Source organism: Python bivittatus, unplaced genomic scaffold (assembly GCF_059951505.1).
Source record: "Python bivittatus isolate LINGU-HERP-01145 unplaced genomic scaffold, Pbiv_v1 ctg000440_np1212, whole genome shotgun sequence".
NCBI lineage: Eukaryota > Metazoa > Chordata > Lepidosauria > Squamata > Pythonidae > Python > Python bivittatus.
In genome coordinates, this window is record NW_028277063.1 from 8,583,560 (window position 1) to 8,607,942 (window position 24,383).

At 38.0% G+C, this 24,383-nt stretch overlaps 1 protein-coding gene across 1 annotated transcript; it reads right to left on the bottom strand.

Annotated features, from left to right (window-relative positions):
* Positions 1–5,177: 5,177 nt before the first annotated feature.
* LOC148215778 (vomeronasal type-2 receptor 26-like) lies at positions 5,178–23,256 on the bottom strand. The gene is made up of 6 exons (XM_088142482.1): positions 23,168–23,256; positions 21,536–21,824; positions 20,076–20,921; positions 10,986–11,213; positions 10,183–10,309; positions 5,178–6,082 (listed from the first exon to the last, which is right to left on the bottom strand). The coding sequence occupies exons 1-6, from the start codon at positions 23,254–23,256 to the stop codon at positions 5,178–5,180; spliced, it is 2,484 nt and encodes an 827-aa protein (XP_087998608.1).
* Positions 23,257–24,383: the final 1,127 nt, after the last annotated feature.

The following is a 24,383-nucleotide window of genomic DNA, read 5'->3' on the forward strand; positions in this document are numbered from 1 at the left end:
GGTACGGTCACCAGCTCTTACTTGAGTGCCATGGAGGGTCTTTTCTTCTTCCCTCCACTCTTGGAGGATTTTCTGTTCCTTTCCCCACCACTGGACTGTGAATTCTGGGAGTGCCCCAAGCCAGTGTGTGATGGAGGTCCATGGAGGCTAAAGGAGGCTGGAGAAGCCAGGCGGAGCTATGCGACTGCAACAGACAGCCTAGTAGGCCTCGAGAATGCCCAGCCTTGAGAGAGATGGACTGTGCTGCCCTGGGAAGTAGTTGAGCTATTGCTTGGGCGACCAGGATGTCAGTGACAATGTGAATGGCCTGAACAGCCTGAAAATCAGCTGGATTTACACCTCAGTGGTGGTGATGGCCCAGAGACCAAGGGCAATGGCCCAGAGATTGAGGGTGATGGCCCAAAGGGGGACTTGCACCCCAACAATGGCAGCGATGACTTGGATGGTTTGGGAGGCTGGATGTGTAGGTGGGTTGGCTGCCAGATTGGTGAGCATGCGATGGCAGAGCAGCTGAGAGGCCCAAGGAAGTGGCCAGAGGGACTGAGTAGCCAGAGAAGCAGCCTGGGTGCTGTTGATGGCTGTAATAACCCAGGTACTGCTAGAACAGCAAATGGGCCCTGACTGAACCACACAGCTGGAGCTCAAGTGGCGGATCCAGGAGGGACCTGGGTGGTGATGGCAACAGCAGCCTGGGCAATGCCCCAAGTTATGAACAGCCTGGTCAGCAACCGAGTGGCAACCAACTGAATAGCGGCCTGAGGGATTGGAGTCAAGGGGTATTCAATTGGCCCCTCCAACTTGTCCAGAGAAGGCAGAGAGGTGTTGGGGTCCCTCCAGTGTGAGAGGGTTGGGGTCCCTCCAATGAGAGAGGTGGGCAAGCAGGTACAGTGGATGAGTGGGCTGATGATTAGAGTTCCAATGGTGCTGAGAGCAGGAGTTGGAGCCTGCCATTGCCCCTCAGCTGACTGGGTATGTCTGATGGTCCTTGGATGGACCCCTAACCAGGGAAACCAGAGGGCTGGGATGGGGGGGGAACAGAAGCTCTGGGGAGATCAGGGGGCATTATAATATTCAAGTGGTGATGGGGAAGGGGTGTTATGATGGGAGTCAGAGGGTGGGCCATTCTCGGGGAAGACAAGACAGAGATGGCATTGAAAGTGGATCTACAAATGACAGGCTATGAGAATGACAAGGAAAATGATGTCTCACTGGACATACAAAAGAAACTGGTTGATGTTTTAAAAATCAAAAGGGAAATTCAAATAATAAACCAAGAGAGTGACCTGGAGATAAATAGATGATAGATAGATAGATAGATAGATAGATAGATAGATAGATAGATAGATAGATAATTTAATTGGAGGTTTGTTAAAACTGAAGAATTTTGTGAGAAGAGACAAAGAAGCTGTGAAAAGAAATCAAATCTACAACATTATTTGAAAGAACAGAGATTATGTAAAAGGAAGGAGTATAAAGTTCGTTCATTTGATCAAGGTTAACACAAGGTATGTTGTGATTTCTGATAAGCTTTAATGGACTTTCTGCTGACACTAGGACTGAAAAGATGATCCTTTATGGATTTGTCTATAGATAAGAGATGGGATATGGAATGAAGAGATCATTGGTTGTAAATTAAGAGGTGGTGAAAAGTTACAAAAATTGTTTATACTTGCTTTGAGGAAGGGGGGAAGTAACTTCTTTATAATTTAAATATAAGTCTTTATAATTTATAATGTAATTATAAATATAATCTAATTGTTTATATATTTATTTTCTCTTTCTCTACTATAGTCTTACTTTTCTTTCTATTTTGTATGTTTTTTGCACCTTTCACTCTTTCTATTCTTCATTCCTTCTTTTAAATTGTACTAGATTTTACTGTTGTAATTAAAATCAGAGAAAGAGAGAGAGAGAGAGAGAGAGAACACTAGTCTGATGTAGCGGTAAAGGCATCAGGCTAGAAACCGGGAGATTGGGAGTCCTGGTCCCACATGGGCACAATGCCTGCTGGATGACCTTCAGGCAGTCACTCTCTCTTAGCCTTAGGGAGGAGCCACTTCTGAAAAACCTTGCCAAGAAAACTTCAGAGACTTGTCAAGGCAGTCTTCAAGAATTGGACACTAATGAATGGAGAGAGAGGGATATAGAGAGAGAGATCTTAAAAAACTACAGAAACATAGAAGAATAGAAAAAGAAAAAGATTATAATAAGATAAAGTGAAGAATAACAAAAATGCAAGAAAAAGAAAGATATCTAAAGAAGCAACTTACAAACATAGTAATTACCATTTCCACCATCCCATATTGCATATCTTAGTTTCCTTCTTCCCATAAACAAAACTTTTTAATCAATAAATCCTGAAATAAACAGTTCGTTTTAGAAAAGTTCTCATTTCATCTGAATGTTAATTTTTAAAACTCTCTGCATCACCATACGTATTTTGTTTCCAACATCTTTTTACTTTGTCACAAAAATGTCCCTTCATGTTTTTCACATTTCTGACCATGATTAGAAGTACCTTGATACATCTTAGACAATTTCTCTGGTATCATATATCAATGGTACATCATTTTTAAAAAAGTTTTCCTTTAAATTGTAAGATAATGTGAATTTCAGATCTTTTAACCACATTCTCTCCCATTGATCCATTTGAATTTTATAAGAAACATTCTTGGGACCTCAGTCCTTTTTCTGGGTGGTTCACTGTTTGATCTCCCACCTAGCAGCTAGTTGCTTGGACCACTTTTGAAGAATTATTTATATTCTCATTAATCTAAATTACCCTTGAAGCTCTCAGTCTTAAACCTGACAGAGTTAGTCCTCTAAATGATTTATATTCACTGCTATTTTGATTGTATCAAAATATGAAGCATGTCAGACATTGTGATGCTTTCCCATACAGGCTATGACATCATCTTTTGGGGGGAAGGGGGAAAATGGAATTGCAAATCCATAAGCAGTTTGAATTCACTTGGTTTGCCCTCAAAACTCAAACTGCAAATAGTCTTACACCCTCTTTAAAAGAAATGGAATGATGGCATTTTCTAAGACTGAATGCTTCCAAGAATTTTACTGTTCTGTAAGTACCTGACAAAAGAATCCACAAGATATAAATATACATGATGAAGATGAAAATAATGGAGACTACTTAAGAGTTAAGGGTTACTAGGAGAGAGAAATAATGACAGTAAAAGTTTGTTACATCTATATTCTGATTTTATCTTTATCAGCTTTCCCTGATGTTTAGCTCTGGTCTAACAATAATTGTATAACTTTTGGGGAAATATAGGTAACCTAGCAACCCATCACTAGAAGCCAAAATGGAGAAAATGTTGATGGCCAAAATGTATTTCCCATCCAATGACTGCATGTCAGTTAATGCAGACATCCATGCCTATCACATTGTGGTTTCAGGGATTCCTGGGCTCCATGGGCAGCAACCTGTTCTCCTCATTCTGCCTCTATGGATCTCCACTCTCATCTGTCCTGAGAATTCTCTGTAACTCTCTGAAGTGGCCTCTGTCAGAATGGAACTTTTCCCATAATGTACCCAGCCAATCCAAACATGTTTTTTCCCCCTTTCAATGGCCCTGATTACTTCATGAAATATTGTTTTTCATGGTATCTGAAGACCTATCATCAATATGTGCCACACACTGTTTCCTGAGTGCAAGAACAAATAGTGTTGTTCTCATCCCATCCCCAGCCTCTCACAAATAAGTTTTTCCAGGTTTAATTCAAGTGCTGTGTTGTTTGGTTTTACCTGAACCATTTAAGGCTTTCAGAGCAAACGGTCTCCAGTGCTCTGGAAACCCATTTTCTATGTGGTGGCCGCTACCATTTCTTTATAATTTTTCAGTGGATATAATGATGACCCATTAAGTCAAAAACTTGTCAGGCCCAGCCCAAGAACAATGATGAAACAGTCCAGTCAAGGACTTATATTTGCTTATACCTTATGGACATAATCTTGCCAAACTAACTCTATACTACTGCAACTAGTGGATATATCCTGTGAGATTCTAGGGAGTTGCTATCCTGAATCTATTACTCTTCTCATGCTCCCCCTGTACACTGTTGCTTCTTGCCTCCTCTCCCCTCCTGGAATGCACCCCCTCCTTCCTGATAGCCTTGATCTCACACATTACTCTCCTCCTCATAGATACATTCCTTCCCAGAACTATCCTCACCCCATGTTCACCACCTTTCATTGCCTAGAGGGCATCCTTTGGATTTCTGTCCAGACAAGGTGAAGAAATCCTCCCCTGCCCCCATGATTCTTTCTCCCTCCCCCCCCCACTACTGCAAAGCTTCCCTTCCTTTTCCTTATTTTTCAAAACATCATTAAGTTGTAATACAGGAACATTAATAGCTAAATTCTGTGAAGCTAAACTAAATTCTTCATTGTAACATCAGATTATAAAGGAACCATCGGGGAAAGAAGAAAGAGTCTACATTAGTGTCAAGGGAGAAAATATGGGAAAGGGACATGAAGGCATTCATATGTGAAAGTTCTGGGAAAGCACAAGTAAGGTGTGGGGACTAGAAAGCAGAGAATTATCCCTAAAAGGAAAAGGCAGGCACTGGCATGCCATTTAGATATTGCACTGACCACAGTTCTGATAGCATCAACTATCATTTAATCCTTTGCAATCCAGAAGTGAATTTCTGAAGTTGCTAAGAGCAGAATGGAGACAAATAACTTGACTTTGATGCAGAATTACCAAAAAGAGCTGAACTGAGAAAAAACCTGTTGATTTTATAATTCAGTACTTCTTCCTTGTCCCACCTTCACAAGTTAGGAAAAGCAAAAAAAAAAAAAAAAGCAAGTAAAAAAAAAAGAACTTCCTTTTCAATGGCTTGTCATAGTTATTGTTGAATGTTGTGGTTGTTTGAACTGAATTTCAAATCTAGAAGCATTTTATAAATCAAATTGGATTGCTCTCCAAACTCAACTTGCAAAATCCATAGAATAGCACCCTCTTCAAAAGAAACTCTGAATGGCTCAAAGACTCCTAGTACATGTATTCTAAAGTAGAAAGTTTCCAAGAATTTTCTATTAAATAAGTACCTCACAAAAGATAAAACAGAAATAATTAAAAATGGAAAATTTAAATAAGGGATACTAAAAGTGAGAAATAATGGAACTTTTTTTTTTTTTTTTGTATGCGTGTATATTATAAGTATTTTTCCTTTATTAGTTGTTCCCTGTTGTTTAGCTCTGGCCTAAGAATAATTATATAACATTTGGGGAAATATATGCAGCCTAGCAACCCAGCACTAGAGCCCACAATGGAGAAAACCTCCACAGCCACCATGTATTTGCCTTTGGTGCTCAGGTAGGATGGAACAAAGGAAAGCCACACACTGCAGAAGATCAGCATGCTGAAGGTAAGACATTTGGCCTCATTGAAACTGCTGGGGAGCTTCCTGGAGAAAAAAGCTACTGTGAAATTGGCAACTGCCAGAAGGCCCATGTAGCCCAGAACACAGTAGAACATAGTAGCTGAGCCTTCATTGCACTGCAGGATGATTTCCTCAATTTCTGAATGCGTGTCAATATCAGGAAATGGCGGAAATGTGAACAACCAGACTGTGCAGATGCCTGTTTGAATCAGGGAACAAGAAAGAACAATGAAAGTGGCCAGTCTTCTTCCCACCCATTTCCTCATCCTTGATCCTGGCCTGGTGGCCATGAAAGCCAGAACCACAGTGATGGTTTTTGCCAGCACGGAAGACACAGCCACTGAGAAGATGATCCCAAAACTGATTTGTCGGAGGAGACATACTATATTGCCAGGTGCAATGAGAAACTGCAGTGAGCAAAGGAAGCAGAGGAGGAGGGAGAGGAGTAGAACATAGGTGAGATTTCGGTTATTGGCCTTGACGATGGGAGTATGGTGATACTTCAAAAATGTTGCCACCACCACAATTGTGCAGAGAGAAAAGAAAAGTGCCAGAATGACTAGGCTTATTCCGATTGGTTCTTTATAGGACAAGAAAGATATTTTCTTGGGAAGACATGAATCTTGGTCCTTATTTGGATATTGATCTTCTGGACATTCAGAACAGTCATCCATATCTGTAAGGATTTTTTTAAAAAAACAAAAAGTGTTATTGATCAATTATAATTCCATTACACTTCTTATTGCATATGATTTTTCAGTGCCTTGCTCCTGGATCCATGGCTGGCACCAATATTTTCAGCTCGTATTTGTCCATTATTATTGCTGTCTTCCAAGAATTGGGATACAATCATTTTGTTCGATAAATGAAAAGAAGGAGACCAGTAAGGCACCCACCAGCTAAATTTCATTTTAATTATTTGAGATAAAATATAATTAATAGCAAAGGTTTTCAACCTTCAAAGACTCTCTTAATTAGAGTTTCTGATTAGGAGACTAGAGGTCAGTGTTCACTTTATCTCCATCTATGTTGTTTCTATTCAAATTCTTATTGGAGTCTTCATACAACACACTAAACTATATCATCCATGCATGAAGAAGAATTTGATTGGACAGACTGGTCTTTTAGTGTCCTATACTTCTATAGGTAATTATATGCCAAACACTTAATATGTAATCTCCAAGCCTGGATGGAAATGGACATATAATTGGTGTTGGACAGGCAGGATCCAGAGAGAGTTGATCAATTGTAGATTAAATTCTTCTATTACAATGTCTCAGACAGTGGCACATGTAAGAAATAACATCTTCTCTGTACATGGCTTTCCTAGATTTGATTTTTTCCTTTTGACTCGTTATCTGGAACATTTTGGAGGAGAGAAATTCTCAGATAAATCTATTGAGAGGCACAAATACCACTTGTGATTGGCACTTGTGTTCTAAAACTTCCTGAAGAGTAAGATGCAGTCCCAATGGGCTCTTCTCTAACCTGATATGTATAAAAGGAAAGGTCCACCAAGTATGTATTCCCGTTCAGCTCTGTGTAGCCTCGATGTGAGTAGTAGAAATTTTAACTAATTCAACTTTCCATGCTTCTAAAATTGCCTGTTATATAATCCTACTACTTTTTACGTGAATGATGCCCTTCACCTCAAGCAAAGTGCACTTAATACTTCAGTACTGAAAACAGAACAAGCTAGTACTTAAATCTGAAAAATCAAAAAATATAGCTTTCATAAAAAAGCTAAACATCATGGTTCCATGGATTGAAGAGCAATATTTATTGTTCTAAATATTTTATGGTGGTTTTCTATCTAAAGGTATCTGGAATGCATACCATGAATATATCACCCAGTTGGCCTCAGGACTGCCACCAAGTATTCCTTTCCTTTCCTTTCCTTGCCTTTCCTTTCCTTGCCTTGCCTTGCCTTGCCTTGCCTTGCCTCGCCTCGCCTCGCCTCGCCTCGCCTCGCCTCTCCTCTCCTCTCCTCTCCTCTCCTCTCCTCTCCTCTCCTCTCCTCTCCTCCCTTCCCCTTCCCCTCCCCTCCCCTCCCCTCCCCTCCCCTCCCCTCCCCTCCCTTAAGAAAAGACAGCTAATTACAAAAGGAGGCAGCACCACAATCCTTTGAGGCTAAAGCCCTGGTTAAAATCCTGTATGCTGCTCTAGTGAGAATCTTTGCTAACAAGGACCCATTAGATCCTGTTCAAAGCGATTTTTTGAGCTTCATATTAGTGGTTGCTCAGGGTAGCAAATGAGCTGCTCAGACTAGAGAAGGGACTGCTGAAACTAAGCTACAGGCTTGGAGATTGATGATTAATTACTGAGTGAAGGTGTAGTTTTTCCAACAGTTTTATTGCCCTTAGTTTTTCTAGGCAATTGTTCTTTTACCTGAAAAACTACCCTAAAACATTTCCTGGCTTCGTACAAGTTTGAGCATTCATATGAGCATTTTAAATAACTTTGGGATATGAGCAGACCAAATAAACATTCTCTCAAATACTAAATGATATGGAGCACCAGACTGAAATCAACAAACTGCCACAGGGCATTAGAACTTGGGTTGTAAAACAGACATTCCAACTTGCAAAGTATATGAATATTCTTAGGTTGAGGCAGCCATTTTTTCAGGGCTAGGCACAATATCTTTTCCTCTGCATTTTTACAGAGTAAGTACTATAAAACGTACTAGCCAAGTGTACTGGTTTGTGTACATCCAGGAAAATAAAAAAAAAAAGTCATCTACTGATGTATTGTAATTTTTACAGAACTAATTGGAATAATTATGTTCTACCTCTGCTAGGCCAATACCCAGTATCAATGGATAAATTACTATGTGATTCTCATTTTTTAAATTTATTTATTTAAAATATCTATATAGCTGCCCATCTTATCCAGCATAACCCTGTGTGGCTTACAAACAATGATCATCATGGTAAAAAACATAAAAACCAGCAAAAGAATTCCTGGTGGCCCCAGAATCAGCATCCACCTCCACGTCCACAAAGAACTTCCCTGGGCTTCAGCCACACAATACCCTAGCATTTGTGGGAAAAGACAGGTCCCGAAGCCTTTTTGGAGGATGAGGAGGGTATCAGCCTGCTTCATCTCAGGGGGAAGGGTGTTCCAAAGGGCAAGGGTGGCAACCAAGAAAACATGCTCCCTAGGCCCCCTTAGATGTCAACACTTAAGAGAAGGGACCTGGAGTGCACCCACCCTGTCTGACCTGGTGGAATAGCCAGATTTAGGAAGTGGCAGTCCTGCAAGTAACCTTGTCCCACGCCATTCAGAGCTTTAAATATGATAACCAGCACCTTGAACTGCACCTGCAAAGAAACTGGAAGCCAATGCAGTTCACACAAAAGTAGTGGAACATAGGTAAACTATGAGGCACCTAAAACTGTGCACACTACTGCATTCAAGATCATTTTGGGATAGCCCTCCAGGGCAGCCCCAATTACAGCCCATTGCAATTATCCAGCTGGGAAGTGAGCAGGATGTGAGTGACCATGAGCAAGGCACTCCTGTTCAAGAATGGGTGTAATTGGCATACAAGATGAATCTGTACAACTGCCTTCCTAACCACCCACTACTGAAGAAGGAGCTGCTAGTCCAGGAAGAACCCCAAATTGTGCACCAGCTTCCTCCAAGGAAGTGCAACCCCAGCAAGAGTCAGAGATATCTCACCAGACCCAGGGGGACTAAACACCCAGAGCCACTCTGTCTTGCTACTGTTGAGTCAAAGCTGGTTCCTACCCATCCAACCCTTAGAGGTTCCAGGTACTGGGCACAACTACCAAGACAGCATCACTTGGTCAGTCAGGAGTGGTGATCTATAGCTGGATGTCATCAGCATACTGATGATATTGTAAACCCTGTGCCAGCAGATGACCTCTCTCGGGAATCTCGTGGACTAGTTGTGGAGGAGGGGCAAAAAAACAAGAGCTGAGGCTTCTCACATTGCAGGGGCCTAGGTTTCGACTACTCCCCCTCCACTAACACTGACTGTAACCTGCCACAGAGGAAGAAAGGAACTTCTGTCAAACAGTGCTCCCCACTCCCAATCCCCAGAGCCAATCAGAAAGGTATCAAATGCTGCTGATAAACCAGGATGCTCCTTTTCTCAGGTATAGAATTAGTCCTTACCCATGGACTACCTGAATTTTGCAATTGCAGTGGAAATGAGGCAACAACTGATGAAAATTTCAATATTACTGTTTTTCTTTCTAATTATTCCTATGTCATTTTTTGACCATAGATCAAAAGAAATGAATTGAGGACTTTCTATGCTTGCAGTTGGAATTTAGTGACAACAGTTGACCATTCTGTTTTCCTTCAAGAGCCTCTGTTTTCACACTCCTTGTTGGTTGTTAAGTGTTTTAAAATATGCATATTTCATTAATATTTCATTAATTTATACTACAAACTTTGTTGAAGGAAAGGTGAGGGACTAGTTTATCATTCAACTACTGAAAAGTAAAGAAAGGAAATTCAAGCCTTATTAGTCCCCTAAACCAACTGTCTGAGATATAAGTTGATCTGCTCTACTTCGTCAGTTGAATGTGAAATGGCTGGTGTGACATAGTGAAAAGGTGAAGATTCCCAAGCTCCCCAGTTCATATGATACAAGTCAGTTTTAAATCCTTAACTCTTTGTTTGAAGTGGGCAAAATCTGCTTACAAACAAAAGACTAGACTTCAGCTTCCATGCTTAGGTGTTGATGGATCTGCCTAGTATATTCTGCAGAATCTTAAGGTTTTATTTCATAATGTCTCTTACCATTCAGGCTTGACATTTTCTCTTTAGGGCATGGAAGACAATCATAGCAGCAAAATTGCTTCCCCTCCTGCTTTCTCTTGAAATTACCAGGGAGGCAGCTCTTAGTACAGAGAGAAATAGGTAGTGTCTGGCCCAGAAATGGGGAAAAATAAATCTATTAGGATTCTTACCAGTTATCTGGACACAGAAAAAAATAATATTAGTAACAAATATCATATAGCAGTTGTTTCTACAATTAAAAAATAGGGACTTTACCCAGGAATTGATAAAACAGAAACAGTAGTAGGCAACCTTTTATATAGTGCAAATCTCTCTGTAAAATATCCAGGTAGATAGGACTAGTGGGTGGAGTCAAAACTATATTTATGGTCAAAACCATAACTATAACACGTAGATGCATTACTTAGCACACCATCCCCATGTTTTTTTTCCCCCAACAAACATCATGGAAAGGCACACACATACACATACAGAGAGAAAGAGAGAGAGTGAGATTTCAGAGGTGACAGTAGCAAGAGCCAAAAAATATTTCATTTCCATCATAGTTCCCATAGGCTGGAAGAGCTTCCCCATAGAATCCTGGCTATTGCCCTCAGTGATGTTGCTTAGAATTCCCCCCCCCCCCCCGGCTTTATACAAATACACATCCAGCAGCCCACACACAGAAAGAATACATTTATGTTTTCTTTGCATATTAAAATCTGTAGTGAGATGGGTGGTGACACATTTGAAATATAAATAAATAAAATAAAAATAGATAAATAAATGCCATTCAAATGCATTCACCTGCATTCAGATCTTACTTGGTTGAAAGTGCTGTGCCAGGTGATGGCTTCATCATGAATGGTGAACTTTTTACCTTCAGAAGTCCAGGGATCCAGCTTCCCAACTTTCACTCGATGGAAGGACTGGTTTGGGAATGTGACCCAGTTTATAATATCAAATCCAACTATCAGTTCCCTCTTCTGATCAAACAAAATCTCATCCCCAGCACTGTTGTTAAATGAAATGCTTTTTAGAAACTGGTGCAGCTGAATATCAAAGAAGACACAAAAGTTGGTAAGAATGACATTACTGAAAAAAGCTCCCTGATAACTAATGCATCTCATTACAAAGCTTCCTACAGTCACATACGGTCGTATTCCTCCCGAACACACTCCCTTTCATTTTCCTATATATTCCATTTTCATCAAAAATTGATTCCAAGATAGTCCACAATGCTCTAACAAGTTGCTTTAAGATTTCAAATCAAGTGAAAGAAGAAGAAGAGTGATAAAAAGAACAGTTTAAAGGGCAAGGTATATATGCATTTACTGTAATTTCGCAAATAAACAAAATGATTTTGTCTTGCATGGAAATGTAACAGCACTGATACTACTGAACATTTTTAACTAAGGAATCATGCACTTCTGGAGTAAAAATAAAATGTTCCCAGTTCATCCTAGAGAGAAGAGAACCAGGCTGGATGTGGTTATAATCTGGAGGGTCACATTTCTGATATGGCCAATGTTGCTTTTGATTCTGATTTTCATCTGAAGTAAGAGTTACCAAATTGGGCCTAGAGTATCCAAAGGTTATATTGAGTTTCTAAAATATATGAGTTGTCTGAAAATTATTTTATCTTTCTCATTTTCTAATGAAATCTGTATCTGTCTTCACAGAAATAAGGATCTGCATAAGTCAAAATGATTAAACAAATAATCTTTTATATTTGCATAAACATGTATAAATATAAATGGTACAAATATAAATGCAAGGACAGAAAAACAACAAGATTCTATCTTATGACTCCTTTAACTCTAAGGGTGTAGAAAGAGAATTACAACTGTAGAGTCCCAAAAATAGAATTAAGAAATTAGGACAGAATTTAATAGAGAATTGAAATAAAATACCAAGTTTCATCCAATCCTAATTAGAATTGAGAATATGGAATAATTTTTGAAAGGGTTGATGTCTTGGCTTGAAAGGGCTCTCTGTCTTCTAAGTAGCCTCTGGTGTTTCAGTTTGTGTCCCAGATGTTTAGAGGAAGCTTAATAAAACATGATGGGTGTCATGGATATGGCTAGTCCTTAATTTTCATGATTGCCACTTCCTCTGAGAATATTTTAACCTTTCAGGTTATGAATGAGATTTTATTATTTTACACAACTTCTGTTTTTTTATTATAGGTACTTTCAATGTATTTCATTAAAGAATAACAAAAAACATTTTGGACATTGCTTGAAGTCCAAAGATAGGGAAAACCTTTATTTCTGGCTTCTAAAGTGTGGAGCAATTCTTAGTAGATGTGTATATCTATGAATTTTTATTAGTGGTATGATAAATGCAACCAATTCATTGACTAAATGAAATGATCTATATGTCTACATGAAGAGATAGGTACTGACTACTGGTGGGAATAATGGTGGACTGAACAGCTCCCTTTGAAACTGTCAACATGGCAATTTTGAGACTTAGGAACCCTTGAGTCCGAAGAATTCTCCAGAACTAAGGAGAATCCTAGAAATTGACCCATATGTCCTCCAGATGGCTGTTCCTGGTAAGGAGATCACAAAATGAAGCTTTTGCAATCAACTGGTCAGTGAGCAGCTAGGATGCAGAGTTTCCATCAAGTTCCAAGCCATGCCAAACCCCAAAAAATGGACACTAAATCCAACCTTCCCATTTTTTCATTGCTTTTAGTTTTTTAGGTAAAGAGAGGCTTTCTTTGGCTGCAGAGGATTATTTCCTCTTGGCAGATAGAGGTATTTCATGGGACTATTGCTTTTCATTTAATTGGATTTTGGCATTTAACACATAAAAAAATAATGAAATTTGCATTAGTGCTGTACTTTAAAGAAAAAAGTGAAAATTTTAGTGGCATTTTACTTGGTGAATCTGCATTCATTGTATTAAAATTTTGACTGTGAATCTCCATAGGAAAGTATTATTATTATTGTTTTTAATCTACTTTGAGCTGATTGGGACAGACTTGTACACAGTGCAACTAGAGGACTTTGCAGACCTTATAATGAACTTCCATTTATAATTTATCTGTTGGGAAGAAAACAAGCTGCAATTTGTATTTTTGGCAACTACAGTATACTATTGTCTAAGTAATTGGTTCATTGAAAGATTTGGGGGGGGGTGATTTTTTTTTTTTTTTTTTGGCTAATCTATTTGAAATATGGCATCAATGAGATTGTACAGGAGGGGCTTGGGGGTTTTGATTTTTTGAGACAGACACTTGATGACTTTTCTACCAAGGTCACACAAGCTATAGAGACCAAATTTGAAAGGTTAGGACAAAAATTGGATCAAAAAACAGAACAGGTTGCTGCTGATGTAAAACAAGTAAATGACAAAGTAGAGGCACTGGATAATAGAATGGATGCTAAGGGTACAGAAATGGAAAGAGGGTAGAACAATTCTGCTTCACTTGAAGTTAGAGAAAATGAATTCAAAGATTAAGAGCTATTCCAGAAAATCCTCAGGAGAATACTAACAGGTAGTTGTGAGTGCCTTGCTAATTTATTAAATTGGGAAGAAGACAGGATGGAGGAGGAAGTGGATAAAATATATTGTATAAACTCACATTTGCTACTGTTAGAAAACTTCCTATAGATGACCTGGTCTATTTTCTGAGGAGAAGAATGAGAGAACAAGTACTACAAAGCCATTTTGATTCAAAATTAAAAATTGATAACACAGATACTGTATACTTGTACTAAAATAAATTCCTGTTAGGGCTTTGAGAAAGAGAAAGGAATATACTTTTTTGATAGAAGTTTTAAAAAAGAAAAAGATTCCATTTCGCTGGGATAAATAGGAAGGTGTGATTTTCACCTTTCAGCAATAAAGATGAATAACGTTAACTTTCCAATATTTAACTTGGAACATTAACAGGGTTAATGCCCCATAGAAAAGACAAAAAATCTTTCATTATTTTAAAAAAACTAAATCTAGACTTAATGTGTTTGCAAGAAACACATACCAAAAAAATGATGAAAAATATTTGATTTATAAAACTTTGGGTGAAGAAAAAAGACTAATGGAATTGTTTTATACATTAAATCATTATTGAAACCATGGCTTTTATTATCTGATGAACAGGGTAGATATGCTACAGTGGAAGTTGATATGCAATTACTATTACCACTTACACAGGTGGTGAACTTGACTCTATGGAGCTTTGCAATGTCAGAAATATGGAAAGAAGCTAATATAGCATTATTAGCAAAAGGCCAAATCCTACCATAACTAAGCATTATAGACTGATTTCTTTGTTAAATAATGCTCATAAACTTTTTATATCAATATTAGCAAATAGATTGAAGAAGATTATACAGGACTTTATACATGAAGAGCAATGTGGTTTTTTACCCAAAAGACAATTGAGAGACGATGTGAGAATTGTATTGGATATAGTAGAATATTTACAACAACATAATGAGAAGCAAGCAGCATTGATTTTCCTGGATGTGGAGAAAGCCTTTGACAACTTGAAGTGGACATTTCTGTTTAAGGTCTTGGAAGAGATGGAGTTCAGTGAGAATTTTCTTCAAGGGATTAAATCAATGTACACTTCCCAGAAGGCAAGTATTATTCTTAATGATGAATTAAAACCTTGTGAGATTCAGAAGGGGACAAGACAAGGATGTCCTTTGTCCCCTTTACTTTTTATGTTAGTTCTGGAAGTGTTAAGCAGAGATAGACCAGATGAGAATATGAAGGGTCTCCAAATTAAAAAAGAGGTTTATAAACTGAGAGGTTTTGTGAATGATATAGTTTTGATTTTACAGGAACCTCAAAAAGGAAAAGATTGTTTAATGAAGAAATGAAAGACTTTGGTGTACTAACTGGATCTAAGGTAAATAAACAAAAAACAAAGATGTTGGTTAAAATATGACTACACATGATCAAGGAATGTTGATGAAAAAGTCTGGTTTTAAAAATGAGAAAAAGGTTAAATACTTAGGCATTATACTGACTAATATGAATTGTATGTTTGTTGTTCAGTCGTTAAGTCGTGTCCGACTCTTCATGACCCCATGAACCATATTGCGCCAGGCCTTCCTGTCCTTCAGTGCCCCCCTGAGTTTGCTCAGTTTCATGCTCATTGCTTCAGTGATGCGACCTAACCATCTCATCTTCTGCCCTCCTCTTCTCCTTTGGCCTTCATTCTTTCCCAGCATCAGGGTCTTTTCCAAAGAATCCTCTCTTTGCATTAGGTGACCAAAGTATCTGAGCTTGAGCTTCATTATCAGTCCTTCCAATGAACAATCAGGGTTGATTTCCTTTAAGATTAACTGGTTTGACCTCCTAGCAGTCCAGGGGACTCTTAAGAGTCTTCTCCAGCACCACAGTTCAAAGGCATCAATTCTTCGGCGCTCAGCCTTCTTTATGGTCCAGCTCTCACAGCCATACATTACTACTGGAAAAACCATAGATTTGACTATGCGGATCTTTGTCGGCAAGGTGACACCTCTGCTTTTTAATATGCTATCTAGGTTTGCCATAGCTTTCCTCCCAAGGAGCAAGCATCTTTTAATTTCATGGCTGCAATCTCCGTCTGCGGTGATCTTGGAGCCCAAATAAATAAAGTCTGTTACTGCTTCCATTTCTACTCCTTCTATTTGCCAGGAATTGATGGGTCCAGATGCCATGATCTTAGTTTTTTTAATGTTGAGTTTCAAGCCAGCTTTCACACTCTCCTCTTTCACCCTCATCAAGAGGCTCTTTAGTTCTTCTTCACTTTCTGCCATTAGGGTGGTATCGTCTGCATATCTTAGGTTATTGATGATTCTCCCTGCAATCTTAATTCTGGCTTGTGATTCTTCCAGCCTGGCATTTCTCATGATGTACTCTGCATATAGGTTAAATAAGCAGGGTGACAGTATACAGCCTTGTAGTACTCCTTTCCCTATTTTGAACCAATCGGTTGTTCCGTGACTGGTTCTAACTGTTGCTTCTTGGCCCGCATACAGATTTCTCAGGAGACAGGTAAGATGGTCTGGTACCCCCATCTCTTTAAGAATTTGCCACAGTTTGTTGTGATCCACACAATCAAAGGCTTTTGCATAGTCAATGAAGCAGAAGTAGATGTTTTTCTGGAACTCTCCTGCTTTCTCCATGATCCAGCGAATGTTGGCGATTTGATCTCTAGTTCCTCTGCCTCTTCGAAACCCAGCTTGTACATCCGGTAGTTCTCGGTTCACGTACTGCTGAAGCCTAGCTTGTAGGATTTGGAGCATACCCTTGCTAGCATGTGAAATGAGTGCACATAGATAGTTTGAGCATTCTTTGGCATTGCCCTTCTTTGGAATTGGAACGTAAACTGACCTTTTCCAATCCCTTGGCCACTGTTGCGTTTTCCAAACTTGCTGGCATATTGAGTGCAGCACTTTAACAGCATCATCTTTTAGTATTTTAAATAACTCAGCTGGAATACTGTCATCTCCACTAGCTTTGTTGTTAGCAATGCTTCCTAAGGCCCGCTTGACTTCACTCTCTAGGATGTCTGGCTCAAGGTCAGTGACCACACCAGCGTGGACATCAGGGACATTAAGATCTTTCTTGTATAGTTCTTCTGTGTATTCTTGCCACCTCTTCTTAATCTCTTCTGCTTCTGTTAGGTCCCTGCCTTTTTTGTCCTTTATCATGCCCATCTTTGCACTAAACATTCCTTTGATATCTCCAATTTTCTTAAAGAGATCTCTAGTCTTCCCCATTCTATTGTTTTCCTCAATTTCTTTGCATTGTTCATTTAAGAAGGCCTTCTTATCTCTCCTTGCTATTCTCTGGAAATCTGCATTCAGTTGCTTATATCTTTCCCTTTCACCCTTCTTTCCACAGCTATTTGTAATGCCTCATCAGACAGCTATTTTGCTTTCTTGCATTTCTTTTTCCTTGGGATGGTTTTAGTTGCTGCCTCCTGTACAATGTTACAGACCTCTGTCCATAGTTCTTCAGGCACTCTGTCTACCAAATCTAATCCTCTAAATCCATTCATCACCTTCACTGTGTACTCACAAGGAATATGATCTAAGTCATACTTGAGTGGTCTAGTGGTTTTCCCTACATTCTTCAATTTAAGCCTAAATTTTGCAGTAAGCAGCTCATGATCTGAGCCACAGTCAGCTCCTGGTCTTGTTTTTGCTGTCTGTATAGAGCTTCTCCATCTTTGGCTGCAAAGTATATAATCAATCTGGTTTCGGTATTGACCATCTGGTGATGTCCATGTGTAGAGTCGTCTCTTGTGTTGTTGGAAAACAGTGTTTGCTATGACTAGCTTGTTCTCTTGACAGAACTCTATAAGCCTTTGCCCTGCCTCATTTTGTACTCCAAGGCCAAACGTGCCTGTTACTCTGATTAGTCCTTGACTTCCGACTTTAGCATTTCAATCCCCTATGATGGAAAGGACATCTTTTTTTGGTGCTAGTTCTAGAAGGTGTTGTAGGTCTTCATAGAACCGGTCAACTTCAGCTTCTTCGGCATCAGTGGTTGGGGCATAGACTTGGATTACTGTGATGTTGAATGGTTTGCCTTGGATACGCACTGAGATCATTCTGTCGTTTTTGAGGTTGTACCCCATTACTGCCTTTCCCACTCTCTTATTGACTATGAGTGCAACTCCATTTCTTCTAAGGGTTTCTTGGCCACAGTAGTAGATATAATGGTCACCTGAATTAAATTCACCCATTCCTGTCCATTTCAATTCGCTGATTCCCAAGATGTCGACGTTCAATCTTGTCATCTCATCTTTGACCACATCCAGCTTGCCTTGGTTCATAGATCTTACATTCCAGGTACCTATACAATATTGTTCTTTACAGCATCGGACCTTTTTTTCGCTTCCAGATATATCCACAGCTGAACATCCTTTCGGCTTTGGCCCAGCTGCTTCACTCTTTCTGGAGCTACTTGGAAATGCCCTCCGCTCTTCCCCAGTAGCATATTGGACACCTTCCAACCTGAGGGGCTCATCTTCCGGTGTCATATCTTTTAGCCTTTTAACATTGTCCATGGGGTTTTCTTGGCAAGGATACTGGAGTGGGTTGCCATTTCCTTCTCCAGTGGACCACATTTTGTCAGAACCCTCTGTCATGACCTGTCCATCTTGGGTGGCCCTGCACGGTATAGCTCATGGCTTCACTGAGTTATGCAAGCCCCTTCACCATGACAAGGCAGTGATCCATGAAGGGGAATTGTATGTTGTATCAAAACAATTATGTTAAAATTTGGAATGATATCAAAAAATATTTACTGAGATGGGATAAGTTACAACTGTCATTGTTAGATAGAATTTCAGTAATTAAGATGAATGTTTTGCCCAGAATATTATTTCCTTTCCAGACAATACCGATATTGATAACTGATTTATCAATTAAACAATGGCAAAAGATAACTCTAAATTTATATGGCAAGGTAAAAACCAAGAATAAAACATAGACTCTTACAGAATGGTAAAGAAAGAAGTGTGTTAGGTCTTCTGGATTTAAAGCTATATTTTGATGCTTGTTGTCTGGTATGGATGAAAGAGTGGGTGACTCTGAAAAACAAGAGGTTATTGGAATTAGAAGGACATGACTTAAGTTTTTGATGGCATGGATATTTATTGTATGATAAAGTGAAAGTTAATACTGAATTTTGACTCCCAAAATTCCTTTGTGTTTGTCACCTCAAAAAGCCTTTTATAGAAGAGAAACAACACTTAAACAGGCATGACTGACTTACACAAATTTATTATTGTTTTCAGAAGGAGAACCTAAATTGAAGAAGAGGGAAGAATTAGAATTGGAATTATACTTGTCAATGGTTTACTTATGCATAACTGCTTGAAAGATTTAAATCGGACAAGAAAAGTTATGAATTTACCTGTGAGAAAACTGACTTTGAACATGCTTTATCTACTTGACATGTTATTGCCAAGTTCTATAAACTTTTGTTGAAGATGAATATGGAAGATGAATATGTTGAGGATTGTATGTTTAACTGGGCAAAAACACTTTGGATATCATATAATGTTGGATCAATGGGAAAATGTGTGGAATAAAGGTCTGAAGTTCACTCTTAATTATAACTTCAAAGAAAACTTCTATAACATGATGTACCATTGATATTTCACCCTGGATAAATTAGCTAAGATGTATAAAAGAATTTCGAATGTATGTTGGAAATGTGACCAGTGTAAAGGTACTTTTTATCATATCTAGTGGACCTGTGAGAAAGCTAAAACATATTGGGATATAATATGTATTTTGATTCAAAACAACAACCAATAAATAAATAAATAAATAAATCTGGATGTACAATTGAAACCAGAGATTTTCCTTCTAGGCATGATGGATAAACAGATGGAAAGAAAACATGGGAATTTATTTCTCTATATGATAGCAGTGAGAATTTTATATGCGCAAAAATGGAAATATTTCTAAATACCTATAGCAAAAGGATGGATATTTAAACTAAAGGAACTGGTGGAGATGGCAAAATTGACTAGCTTGATTAAAGAAAAGAAATTGTCTAGTTGGATTTCTATTTCAAAGCCACTCTTGGACTTTTTATTTCACACTCAAAAGAATGAAATTTTGATTTTGGGGTTGGATAAATGATTTATTTTATTACTAGAAAAATACTTTGTATTAATCTATTTTATGTTAATTGCTGACATAGATTTATATTGTAGTCTTTTAGACACTAGAGTAAGAGGTGAATATATTTTATATCTATACATGTACCAAAGAAAGATGGAAGTTACTTTTTTTTCCTCTATATTTTGTTCTTTTGGGCTTTTTTTTTTTGTCTCATTGGTTTTTTAAAAAAAAAAATTACTGAAATTTAATTAAGTTCTTTTAAAAAAAATAAAGACATAGGCACTGAATAGATTTAAGGGTGACAGCTCAAGTTCATACCTGCCATGGATGTTGAGTCTGAAGATCCAGATTTCCTCTGTACACTTTTCTTTTCTGTTTCTGTTCAATGTGCAGGGCATGGAAAGCATGTGCCACAGCATACACTGCATTGTATATATTGTAGCTATGCCCAGTCATCCTCATTTCAAAAAAAGACCCAGGAAGCTTCTCCAATTTCTCCCTCATTGTACAAATGCCACTATCTTTCTCATTCATCAAGGGACTGGGAAATTCACAGTCAAACGCATGCACCCACACATCTCTGATAAAGCCATCTTCTCTTGATAAGAAATGGTCCCTTTCCTGAACAAATTGCTGAAATCCTGGAACTTCATTGGAGTAAACTGAAAAGGACAGGGCACCATGGATGTCTTGAATATCCCAGCCTCTTTGGTAAAACACAGATGCAAGATCCATTTGGGAGAGCATGATCCACACCTTACCTTTAGGCTCCATAGACACTAGTTCCATTTTAGGAAGATATAGCAATAACCTCAAATGCAGAAGAGTTCTTTCGTAGACAACCACTGCATTAGCTTTGCTGTTCATTGAAAGAAGATATGTTTCTACTAGCCATTCCAGATCCTCATCAAAGCTACTGATATAAATTGGTCTTATTTTTTTTAAGAAGGCAATGCAAATGCCATGAAGAGGAAACATTGAAAATGTCATCCTCACAAATCTTCCACCATCGTCTTCTTTTACAAGGATCCCAACCCAGGTCCATCGAAAGTGCACAAGTAGATGAAGCAGCCCTTTGTATTCACAGCTTTCATCAGGGACCATTTGATAGAAGGAAAAGGACTCAGTTTGATCTTGCATCTCTGGATGTGACCCATATATGAACTACAGGAATAATAATAATTAAAAAAAAAAATTGTAAGTTTAGAGAAGGGGCGTAAATGAAGAATGATTCAGAAAAATAAACAGTTGGTAGACTAAAATTTCCTGAAAGGAAAGGAAGTTTATTATGGCATATATAATTTAAAATTGCATTTTGTGTCCTTTGATAATGTATATGCCCAAAGACATTTATTTTCTTTCACAATAATCTCAGGAGACTACTTTTTTAGGGAATTGTTTCAGCTGGAGAAAGAAAAGTACAAAACATCATCAGGTATGTCTGTTTAAGAATGAAGGTTTTTCTCAGCTTCTCCTTAAGAATAAATTATACATAAATAAATAAATCCAATTTATGAACTCTTTTACTGTTTTTTCATACAGTGAATAGTTCCACTTTTAAATACATGTTCTTAATTCACTGAATATTCTATGATTGCACCAACTGATTTTTTTCTGCAATGAATTTTTATTGGATTTGTTTATATGGTTTATTGACTATTGATTCATATGCTCTATTGACTTTATTGAAGAATGAATATCTAATATTTACAAGTTACAGAGATGTAAAAAGATCAGAGATGACCTCATAAGATCCCATGACTCACTGCACATCCTACCTGTGGAACTTTGTAGATTCCCAAGATATCTCCCATGTCAATGGAGGTTTCAGAATAAAGAGCCCCAATGACTGAGATCAGGTTGTTCTGGATGCCACACTTATAATTTGGGATCAGTCTCTTCAAAGGTGAAAAAAGTTCCATTGTGGCATGGTAAGTCCATGTTCCATCATAGCTGTCAAAAATATTGAAGCCCAAGGTGATGTTGGGCAAGACCTGAGGGTTTTCATTGATCTCCTTCACAGCAAATATCAAAGCCAAAATATGCTGATAAAACTTAGTCTGGACTCTGCAATGACAATTGTAATAGAAGATACATTCTATATCTAACAAAAAGTATGGCAGCAACATATGAGCCATCAAATCATTTTGTTCTTGAATGTAACACTTGATCTATCTTGCCAATGAAATATATTTTAAACAGCCACACCATCAAAATGTCATTCAACTAGAGACATTTTGGACAGAGACGATTCTCAGTTCTCATGATCATGGCTTGTTTCAACGTCTGAGTTCACATTTTCTGGCTCAGGTCATTTTTGGGTTCTACACTATGTTTTGTTGTTGTTGGTGGTGGTGATTTTGGTACTAAGAAGAAGATAAGTGTTTTGAAATGCCATGGTCTTTCTCAGGAGGGAGAACTCTGGCTCGTGGCATTTTCTGTCTACTGCTGGCATTTTGAGGTCAAATGGTTAAAGACTAGCTGCAGTCTTGCTGAGAAGGCCTTGAAGGGTAGATGTATAACTAAACTATTTGCCATTTTTCTCTTTGAAGTTATTGGATAATGTCATTAATCTATGTTGCTAAATATAGGAGTGGGTCATCTTATAGTTATGTAGCTTTAAAATGTATGTTTTTAAAAGCATAAGTTAATCGGACATGGATTTTTTTTCCCCTTGTTGAAATGTGTCTGATTCTCAGAGAATGCCTGGATAACTCCCTGCAGTTTTCTTGGCAAGGTTTTTCAGAAGTGGTTTGCCATTGCCTCCTTCCAAGGGCTGAAAGAAAGTGACTAGGCCAACTGGCTTTATGCCTAAAGAGGGACTGGAACTCAGAGTCCCCCAGTTTCTAACCTGATGCCTTAACCCCAGAACAAACTGGCTCTCAACAGGGATATACTTTAGGTCATTAAAAATACACTTTAATATTAATAGAAATATAAATGTTTTACTGTCAAAAGGCTAAGATGCCCTTCAATATCACTTTTTACCAGTACAGATAATAAATTAGTAAATGTATATAAATTAAGGGGATGCTACATGATATAAACCAATAAACAGGGTTCTAATATAAAAACCGTTCTTAGAACTAAACAATATTTCCAGTTTCAGTGCATCTAAAATCTTTTCTGCAGAAAACCTGGTTGTTTTGAATTCTTTTTTCTTTTCCCATGATAAAAAAAAATTGCTGGCCATTTCCTTAAACATTCCCATTCCTATACCAAATTCAGTGAGTCAGTTAAGCAAAGAAGACTTCAACTAAAATTAAAAAGAATGAAAAACAACCATCTCATTAATGTTTGTAGTGGAAAATTTCATTTTTTTTCATCCCATAACTAATTCTACTGATTTTGGGATTATTATTACAGGATACAATCTGGAATACTAAGCAACATGATATAACAAAACTTACATGGGTTCTCTTATGAATGAACGGTGGGGATTTTCATAGAAGGTAACTGGATCTGGAGGCATGAGGACAAGGGAAGTAATGGCACCCATGATGAGGTCACCGGGTTGGAAATAATTGTGAAGAATAGGGAGAGGATCATTAACCTTGCAATTTTTCATGTCAGACTTGCAAACCATACCAGAAAACAGCAGGAGCAAAACCAAGAAGATTAATCGGCCAAACATATTCCCACAACAGTATTTATTGGATAATGTTTTAGAATCTCCAAGGTTACATGAGGTTGATCTATGCAGACACCCACTCCTCACGATACTTAGTTAATTCTGAAACTCTGAAAACAAGTCCTAAATTATCAGGAATAATTCTGGTAGCATTTAGCTGTTACCTATGCTCTAGCTCCAGATGGGAACACCCAGGAAATATGTGTGCTGTTCATAAATGCTAAGCTGTATTCTTGCTATTGCATATATATTTCATATCAGGGTTTTAAGAGCAAGCTGAATTAACAATAGTATTAATGGCGATTACATGTGGAGGGAAAATTGCAATAATTACATTTTCATTTCTCTGTGGCATTGTGGAAAATATGTTTTCTCATGTGTAAATACTTATCATACCAATCTGGCTAATAAATGTCATTTTCAAGTGAACAAATCTCAGAGAAATCAATTCATTAATGAGAGAAGAACATTTTTTTTAAGAGAGAAAGGGAGAGCTGGGAAATGTTGCTATATTAGCAAACATATTGAGTATTAAGCTAGAACTTCCAAAGATGGCTTTCTCTCAACATGGGGTGGGGTACAATTTCAGAACCAAGTGCTTGCATGTGAAGGCTCAATACCCTTTTAATGTGAATGTGTGTTCAAGAACATCTCTCATCTTTAAGGTGCTTGGCAGATGTTTATTGTAAAACAGATATTATTAGATGGATAGATGGAAGTGTCATCCTTCTCACTTACGTCCGTACTAAGCTGATGTTGGTTTTCGGACAGCCGCTGTTGTAAATTAATTGGCAACTAGTGATAAAAGATATCCCCTGGTGCATGGGATGTAAGCATGTGAGATCATCTTTACTTTACATATTACTGTAGAGAACAGCATTAGTATGAATTCATTGTATGTATCATTCATTGTATGTTGTATGAATTCATTGTATGTATCATTCATTGTATGTTGTAAAATAAGTGGGAACTAGTAATAAAAGAAACAAATTGGC